This window comes from Rutidosis leptorrhynchoides, chromosome 6 (assembly GCF_046630445.1).
Source record: "Rutidosis leptorrhynchoides isolate AG116_Rl617_1_P2 chromosome 6, CSIRO_AGI_Rlap_v1, whole genome shotgun sequence".
NCBI lineage: Eukaryota > Viridiplantae > Streptophyta > Magnoliopsida > Asterales > Asteraceae > Rutidosis > Rutidosis leptorrhynchoides.
The window spans coordinates 77,367,872-77,377,888 of NC_092338.1; the positions used below are offsets into that span (position 1 = coordinate 77,367,872).

The following is a 10,017-nucleotide window of genomic DNA, read 5'->3' on the forward strand; positions in this document are numbered from 1 at the left end:
AGTATATATGCATATATGGAGCGTCTTTTGGCTACTTTTAAATTGTGTCGCATAGGTTTCACTTGTACTTATAACTTTGTAACGTAACTAATGGTTGAACCATTCTTGTAAACTTTGAAACAACCTTTACATTTGAAATGAATGCGACATATTTTGGTCAAACGTTATTTTAAAGACTTATGACCACGTAACGGGACCTAAGTAGTCGGCACCGTCAATGACGATTTTGTCGGATCGCTACAAATCCAAAGTTACATTCGGTTCGGTATTCATATCGATATCTCCCTAAACGACTCAAACAAAATATTTAAGGTGAACTCTTTATTTCAGAATATTCAGTACATTAAATAACCTGGTTGTGGCCTTTTGGCAAGAGTCCGAAAATTTGGCTATAAAAAGGGCTTCAACCAAACACACATGCATGTGTCAGTTGCTTATAGTAGCAACACACAGTTTCCTTCAGTTCTTATTCGAAACCCCCCTGAAAACCCCTCTTTCCTTACTTGCTAAAAATAGCAGGTATGGCATCTGCCTCTGGTATTTCACCTGAGGAAGAATTGCATCTCATAAGAAGCATTTCAATGCAAATGGAAGCTCAAACTAAAGAAGGCGATACATTTTGTTTAGTTAGTCGGAGGTAATTTTCATACTTCTATTTTAGATTTTAATAATTTTCGGTAATTGTGTAATTTTAGGTTTCGGAATGATAGATTCAATTTCTAGGTTGTTTTAGTTAAATGTGGAGATTTGTTATAGAAAGTATTAGGGGCTTAGGGAGAAATGGTGTCTTATTTGTATGAATTTTGGGTCTGTGCGTATAATTTAGGGTTTAATCAGTTGTTGATTGAGGGTTTAATCAGTTGTTGATTGTGTAAGTAGATAGTATTTGATGCGATTACTATTTACAAATTGAGTGATTTTTGTGTGGAATGTAATAGGTTTAAATGAGAATTAGGGTATGAGGGTACACTAGATAAAATTAGAACATCTTGTGTTCTGATTTGAGGTCCTTGATGTTAAGCTAATTACTGGTATATTATAGATTGCCATTTAGGGCTTACTAAACGAATTTCAGATGATTAAGGTCTTAATTTTTTTTTTTTTTTTTGGATCCACTGAATTATGTTTATATGGTTGCACATGACACATTAGCATGAACATCCCTAATTCTTCGTAGGTTTCATGTGTGTCATTATTTATTATCCTTTATTTATTTCGCTTTGTCCCTATCTATTTCGTTACTCTTTATTAATTACTAATTTCTGCTTGTAATATTTACTTTACTTGTTGTATTATAACGGCCATTGATGTAAATTTAAATCTCTTAAAAGAAGTATACAGTATCTCTTAGTAAAGCGAAATGAAAGATAGCAGTAAGAGACATTAGATGCTCAATATTTACTTGTTGAAATTGGCCCAAATCAACTACGTAAGTGTGCCTATTCTTAGTTATGATGTTTATCTTTCTTGACTGAATTACCGTAAGGTCTATAGCCTGTTTGTTACCATTCATCTTATGTGTATTATCTGAAATTATCTAAAAAGATTCACTTTCAGGATGCATAAGTACAGAGTGTCAATATGTCGTACTTCATGAAGAATAGGTCAATCAGAATCTGTTTCTATATGTTTATTGTTTAGAAATGTATTTATAGCTTAGAAATGTATTCATAGCTATACACGAATGTACTTTTATATGTCTACTCCTATATTTGATTTTCGACGTACACAAATAACATGTTAACTGCCCTTCCAAACCTAGACTGGTACTTCACACCAGTACGTTATGTACATACTGGGGCACACGTAGCATTGTGTAGGGACAAAAGTGTTTGGCTGTAGAATGCATGCCGTAGGGATAATAGAAACAGAAAACCGATAGATTCTTAGTTAACTCTTACATGGTGCAGTTTACTATTAATTTACACATCTAATTATTTCATGTATATACTAATATAATGTACCAAGGTTGGAAAAGTTTCGAGACGGAGAGGGGTCGGAACTTCGGAATGACCAATCGAGTAGTCGGGGACTAGTCGTCGGACGTTGACCAACGCTGACTTTTAGTAATGAATATATATATATATATATATATATATATATATATATATATATATATATATATATATATATATATATATATAGATTACACAAAATGCATAATATAGGGCACAAAATCTAATTTGAAATATATGATAATTTTGATCCAACTTTGACTATGACCGACTTTGACGCAACTTTTTAGCGCTGGCCGATGTTTAAGCGTTTTTGTGCGAAAATCGAAATGGGTAAGACAAGTCACCAAACCAATTAGTCGGCCGTCCCTGCCTCCCGCTGACTTTTGCAACACTGGTGTAGACTTTCCGTTTTGAACTTTTTACCACCAGTTGTTTGTTTCTGGTGAGGTAGACACACACTTGCACATGATGTTTTAAACATTCACATATACAGTTTCTATTATTTTGAGAGCCAAAAAGTGGGATTGTGTTGAGTTATTTACCTTATTTTTAGGGAAAATGTTAATTTGATTTTTTTTTTTTTTTTTTTTTTTCTGAAATTTTTATTAAAGTAGTAAGTTGGAATATGATTATATGTGAATGTTGATTTCTATAACTTCAATGCATTGTTCGTAAGGCTACAAGTCTTAAAGATGCACCTTAATCTGATACTAAAATTGTATCATTAACAGACTACTACAAAACCTTATTTTAATGTATGTTCTTTCCCAAATCTGCATGATAGATAGAGCCATGATCTTTCAGAGTTAATATATTAGCTTAGAGATGTCATTTAGTCTCAAACAGTTTGTCATTTTCACTTAGTCTCAAACAGTTTGTCATTTTCCATCACTGTTTCATGTATCTTAACTTTCTAATAATGTATCTTTTTGTGATGTCAATTGTCAAATGAATTGTCTGGAATAAACTTGATTTATTACTGATTTTAGCATCCTTTAGATCAGAATTAAAAGGCTGAATCGTGAATTGAAATTATTTCCATAATTACCGATTTGTGTTATAATTTTGCCAACTTTAGTTTTTAAACTAGCATTTTATTGTGTATATTATGCCTATCTATTGAAGTTAGTATGCCATCTCTTTAAGTGCTTTTCTCCATTTAGTCATCGTTAAAACTTCTAGTTTTTATTTTTTACTTTATTTTTGACAGATGGTGGGAGAATTGGATTGCTTATGTGACTCATCACAAGACAGTTGGTACGAATGAGGTATCATCTTCAGAGCATCAGAATTTAGGCAGCTCAGGTACTCCAAGAAGGCCGTCAAGCATCGATAATTCCGATTTAGTCTATGCTGATAGTTCAACCATGGGTCTTGAGCTCCATGATACATTACAAGAACACACAGATTACATACTGGTCCCCGAAGTAACTTGGGATCAGTTTTGTACATGGTTAGTTTGAACTTATCTTGGATTTATAAATTCTCTTCCATTATTTGTTTAGGAATTCTGTTATAGGTAGCTTAATAGAAAATGTGTCTTTATAACAAAACCGGTTGCCAATTAAACTGCTGCATTTGTGAAAGCTGTTTCAGCATCAGACTCCAGTTATTAAATGAAGCCCTACATAATAGATGTTTTATAATGATTATTTCTCCCCCTTTGGACCTTTAAGCAAGAGAAATAGGAATAGTTTTTAGTGAACACATGTTTATTCCTAACATGAACTCATATCCAATTAAGGACATAATGATGCATCTACTTCCTTTCATATAGCCCTAGACGATAGATCGTTATCATACATAGATAAAATTCCCTCTGATATTAAGAAATGGATTTGGGAGACACAAGACCTGAAATTTCATCCGAGTTGGCAAGATTAGTGGTTTGAATACCGTGTCAAAACGAGTTTAGGGTTAACTTTCACTGGTCAAAATGGCCTGTTAGGGTTTGGCCGATGTTCAAACATCTCCTGTTCATTTTTCTTTTTATAATAGTTAATACGTTAGTTATGATCTGCGAAACTATATTATACTATATACTATAATAACCTAAATCTAAATTCATAAATAACACAGTTCAGGAGGTTCTATGCATTACAACGACCGGCCTATTTTCTATTTGTTTAATCTTTCAATTCATATGAGTGTTTCTCCCCTTAGATAAAGCTTTGATCTTGCCGTCTGATATAAGGCAGAATCCCAAATAATCAACTCTAAAGTAATTGGGTCACAATTGCTTACTCAAAGTTTCATCCTTTTTGGTAGTAGCAATAAATCAACATTGTTCCTCAACAACATTTATCGCATCATATATTACCTACCTGGATTTTGCTGTAACACGGTGGCTTCTTTAAGAAATATCTGTTATTAAAGGAATATTATTCATTGGTCTGTTATTATCTGTTATACAAGATATACCTGAGGAATGATTCTAGTGATTCTTGAAGTGCAGGTATGGAGGTGGGCCCAAGTTGGCACGAAAAGTGATAAGCTGTGGTGAAGCACAATCGGAGTTAACTATAGAAGTATATCCTTTACGCCTTAGACTACACCTGATGCCAAAATCTGACCAACGCTCAATAAGAATTAGCAAAAAGGTACAGCTGTAGTTAACCTAAATTATGTTTTATGGCTGTAATTAACATTCTAAGATCCAAACTTTATTGTGCAGGAAACAATTGGAGGCCTGCACAAAAAGGCTTGTGAGATATTTCAGCTAAATAAGGATCAAGTAAGTTTTTTTTATATGTACCAGTAAAATTTGGATAAGAATTTATTGATTAGTGTATTTCTTATAATAGTTCATGTTTTACTCCTTTTTATGCTACGTCAGGTAAGCGTTTGGGACTATTACAGCCGTCGGAAACATGCTCTGATGAATGACCTTGATAAAACACTTGATGACTTTAACATACAAATGGATCAAGATGTGAGTAACTTTATGTGTTTTCAATTTCTTTTACATTAAAGATTACACTGATGATCTGAGTCATATACATATGGGTATATCATATTGATGAGTCAGAATTGTTCCGTGGAATTTCTCAGTATATATTTAGACCAATTTTTATCCTTCCTTTTATAGAATAATAATAAGCATTGAACTACACATCAAAATTTTTAACCAGATTTCATATATCCTGACTTATTTTTTCTTCATGTTACATTTTAAGTTCGAATTATATTTAGTGTATATTAAATCAATATGTTTACATCTCGTATTGGTTTGGTCCATGATTTGCTTATCCCCCTAGTTTGTAAAAACTGCTCCGGTGTGCTACTTTGAATAGTTCATTTTGTTCAAATAACTTATTCAGGCCAGGTGGCAATTTCGATCATTTATCAATGCATGGATTGATAAATCTATATGTGGTCAACTAGGTATAATTAAAAAATAGACTTGTAAAGAAACATGTCAAATGGGTCCATGTATCATTTATATTCAAAATTTTTTGATTCTTTCTCAAATAACATAACATTTTTTAAATTAAAACATACTATTCTTCAAAGATCAAAAATTTTCTTGGATCAATCTGATCTGCAAAATGACTTGCTCTAACTCGATATTTTGACCGTTACCCCACTAGCCTATGTCCTATATCGGTCATCAACCTATCTGCTTGACTTTATATATGTTTTAACTGCCACTTTTAGCATTATTCTTGTTGTATTATGAATCCAGTGTCCCATTTACTTGTTGTTTCAGTACGTTGTATTTCTTCATGTGCAAATGCTGAATGCAGATCTTGGTGGAAGTGCTTGACAATGGTGGTGGTTGTACAAGTGGCGCTCAAGACAACGGCTTTGCTAAAAATGAGTCGACGGCACTTGTAGAGCCGTCCAATACAAACTATGCAACCGATGGTGGTTGTTCTACAAGCAAGGGTTTGTCCAGGAACACTAATTCAGAGTTTCAAAATTTGTCTTCTTCTGCAATTAGAGAATCAGAAGACAAGACACCAGTGACTGTCGGTGTTAGTACACGGGGCTCTTCTGTTGGTCTAACTGGACTGCTGAATTTTGGGAACACTTGTTTTATGAACAGTGCTATTCAGTGTCTTGTTCATACACCAGAATTTGCAAGATATTTCAGAGAAGATTACCAACAAGAGATCAACTTGCATAACCCTTTGGGGATGATGGTAAGTAGAGATGGCAATTATTACCCATTATCCAATTATTAGATAATGCATATAGAGGTGTCTTCGGGCCAAACACCAAACCCAGTTTGACTTATGACCCGACCTGCTTTTTTTGCCATGTTTGAAGACTGATTGATTTTGGAAACATTTTATGTAGGGTGAGCTGGCTCTAGCATTCGGTGAGTTATTAAGGAAGTTATGGGCACCAGGACGGACTCCATTTGCCCCTCGACAATTTAAAGCAAAGCTTGCTCGTTTTGCACCACAGTTTAGTGGATACAACCAGCATGATTCTCAGGTTTGTTGTGACCCTTATAACTTTCATGAAATTAGGATAACATTATTAATTAAAGATATATGGTATATATCTACCACCTTAGGAACTTTTGGCATTTTTGCTTGATGGACTCCATGAAGATCTCAACCGTGTCAAACACAAGCCTTACATCAAGCCGAGAGACGCTGATGGTCGACCTGATGAAGAAGTTGCTGATGAGTACTGGGCCAATCATATTGCTCGCAACGATTCAATAATTGTCGATGTCTGCCAAGTGAGTATTTCCTGTCTTCAAAAATGTACTACAACTTTCATAGAAATTGATTACCAAACCTGAAAGAGGTCTTTAAGTACTGGTCTAAATGAGCTTGGTTGAATTGACCTGCTAACAATTTTAGCCATTCTCATATTATCTTTAGTTAAAGAACTATTTATGCTTAAACAATATTTTTGTATATAAGAATCTACAGTTGTATATAAATAAGTCTAGGAGCTTGTGTAATTGTATTCAATGCATTAAAAGTTTGAACCTTTATGGGAGAATATCGTATATACCCCTATTAACTTATATAATTAACATGTATACCCAACTAATATCATATATACCCCTATTAACCTTTAAAAGTAACATATATATCCAACTAAGTAAGATAATAACAAATATACTCAATAATTATTTTGATATAATATACTCAACTACTACATTATTTTTTTTAATCAATAATTGGATCACTGGAATTGGGCCGCTGCTAGCATTTACATTTTACAGTCAGTTTTGCTGTTTTTATGTCCGGTTTTCTAGGACCTAATCATTTTTCCTAATTTGTTGACTAACAGGGTCAATATAAATCAACTTTGGTTTGTCCAGTATGCGAGAAGATTTCTGTAACATTTGACCCGTTCATGTATCTCTCATTGCCGCTTCAATCAACTACCACCCGTACTATGACAGTGACGGTTTTTAGTTGTGACGGAAGTAGCGTGCCTACTACCTGCACAGTAACCGTACCAAAACAGGGACGTTGCAGGGACTTGATTCAAGCACTTAGCAATGCATGTGGTTTGAAGCATAACGAAAAAGTTTTTATTGTAGAGGTGAACATTTTATTTGGTCATCATTGGTTGCTAGTATTAAGAGCGTATTAATTACTTGCTAATCAATCATGTATCATATTCGTTACAGATAAGGAACCATTTGATTCAACGGTTCTTAGAAAATCCTCTCATGTCATTATCTTCTATAAAAGATGATGACCACCTTAGTGCTTACAAGATCCCAAAATCTATGAAAAACATTAAATTTCTCCAGTTGATACACCGTCGGGAAGAACTGTAAGTTTATATTACCACTCAAAATTTAAATCTATTTATATTAAGTACAGTAATAGTTTTGTTTTGGATTTGATAATACTTCTCTTATTACGTCTAATATCAAATATTATATTTGTTATTTTGATTTTTCAAGAAACAAGTTCCGTGTCATTGTTTTTGAATTTGTATCTTTTAGGTGTGGTGGCAAAATGGGTCCAAAACGGGTAATTTTCTGTACAAGTTGGTCTGGTTAAGTTGATCTGAAGCATTTTCTCCAAATTCATGAATTAAATTTACAACATAAATAGTGTCAAATATGATTGCAACTAGAATATCATTTCATTAGTGGGACTTCTCAAGTGATTTAGAGGGTTTTTTTACATTAGCAACAAAAGTGACCCCTCAAGCTTTTAAGAAAAAAAAAACAATTGACCCTTTCATATGAACATTCTTCGATACATTTTTCCCTTGTCCTTAATATTATTATTTGCTACTGTTGCTTCGGTGTCCTCCATTGTTTGAAGAGTTTCATATGAACATTTTAGTTTTCATTTTGTATGTTAGCTACATATATCCACAGATTTTCTTTTTGGAAGTAGTATCATCACTTTATTTGTTAATATTAAAGGGAAACCGGAAATGCAAGAGGCACAACCGTATGGAAACCGTACGGAACCCCACTCGTTTTTCCCGTATCATCCGATGCAACCATTACAAGAGGCGATCTTCAACTAATAGTTAACACAATGCTCTCCCCAATGCTAAAACCCGAACCAGCAAATTCCGATAACAACACATCATCAGTAACTTCAGACCTAAAAAATACCAACATCAATGATGATTCAACTCATAACGAAAATAATGATGATGACACCGAGACTACACCATTAAAACTTCCTTTAAAGTTAGTTGATGGAAACAATGCATGTATAGATCTTTCGGTTGGAGAAGAAAGAACTGTAAGATTACCCTCAACATCGATGTCCGTACTACTTTTTATCGATTGGTCATCAAAACTGTTAAAAAAATATGATACACAATACTTAGAAAACTTGCCAGAAGTTCACAAATATGGACCCTTAAAAAAAACCCGCTCCGAACCTTTATCTTTGTACGCATGCTTAGAAGCTTTCTTACGTGAGGAGCCGTTAGTACCTGAAGACATGTGGTAAGCTTCTGTTTTACTTTCATATGATATATGCATGTCTTAAAAATAAAAACATAGAATTAGGTAAACATTTTTTTTCTTTAATAATTCTGGTGTATAATATATAATGTTTATTATTTATTTATTTATTTGTTGTTGGTGAAGGTACTGCCCTCAATGTAAAGAGCGAAGGCAGGCAAGTAAAAAGTTAGATCTTTGGAGGCTTCCTGAAGTGCTTGTGATTCACTTAAAAAGATTTTCGTATAGCAGGTCAATGAAACATAAGCTAGAAACATTTGTCAACTTCCCTATTCATGATTTTGATGTCACAAATTACGTTGCAAACAAAAACAACCCTAATCGTCAAGTTTATGAACTTTACGCCTTAACCAATCATTATGGCAGCATGGGAAGTGGCCATTATACTGCACATATCAAGGTCACCTCTTAAACCTGCAAATTTTATTGCACTTTTTTTCTTATTGATATTCATTTTATTATATTTATATTTATTATTTATTTTGATCAATTTCACTTGTCTTGTGCAGCTTATTGATGAAAACCGTTGGTACAACTTTGACGACAGCCACATAGCAGCAGCTAATGAAGATGAAGTGAAGTCAAATGCTGCTTATGTGCTATTTTATAGGAGGGTAAGAACTGAAGATGAGGGTACCAATAATGTGCCTCAATCTTCTGCAGGCCGTGACGCATCCTTATAAAAGTGGCGTCGGTACATTCATATATCTAAATTAAAAACAAAGGAAATTTGTGGGATATATTCAACAAGTACTACTAGGGTTCTTGGAGCTTTTAAAGTCTAGAATGGTTTTACAAAGTCTTAACTTTTGGTCTCTCTATATTGTTATGGCTGAATTTCTGACCAAAGCAACAGTAACTTAGTTATGAGGGTAATGGTGATTGATGTTAGGTTTGATAATACTGCTCCGAAATCAGGGTATTCTACATCTTGTTAGTTTCTTACTTTATATCTAGTATAGGTCCTCGAGTTTCGCTCAAATTAGTGTTTCTCATGTTGTAATCCTCGTTGTATCATTTCCTTATCAATAAAATTATCTTGCTTTTCAAAAAAAAAAAAAAAAAAAAAAAAAAAAAAAAAAAAAAAAAAAACAGTAACTTAGTTATTTCTGTAGGTACATTGATAGAAATGAGCTATAA

At 33.5% G+C, this 10,017-nt stretch overlaps 1 protein-coding gene across 1 annotated transcript; it reads left to right on the forward strand.

The window, feature by feature from the left end:
- Positions 1 to 396: 396 nt before the first annotated feature.
- Positions 397 to 9,739, forward strand: LOC139851436 (ubiquitin carboxyl-terminal hydrolase 5-like). Its single transcript, XM_071840472.1, has 13 exons — positions 397 to 637; positions 3,169 to 3,411; positions 4,414 to 4,558; positions 4,633 to 4,692; positions 4,795 to 4,890; positions 5,705 to 6,103; positions 6,261 to 6,401; positions 6,484 to 6,654; positions 7,218 to 7,475; positions 7,564 to 7,712; positions 8,320 to 8,859; positions 9,004 to 9,277; positions 9,387 to 9,739. The coding sequence occupies exons 1-13, from the start codon at positions 522 to 524 to the stop codon at positions 9,558 to 9,560; spliced, it is 2,766 nt and encodes a 921-aa protein (XP_071696573.1). The 5' UTR covers positions 397 to 521; the 3' UTR covers positions 9,561 to 9,739.
- The last annotated feature ends 278 nt before the right edge of the window (positions 9,740 to 10,017 follow it).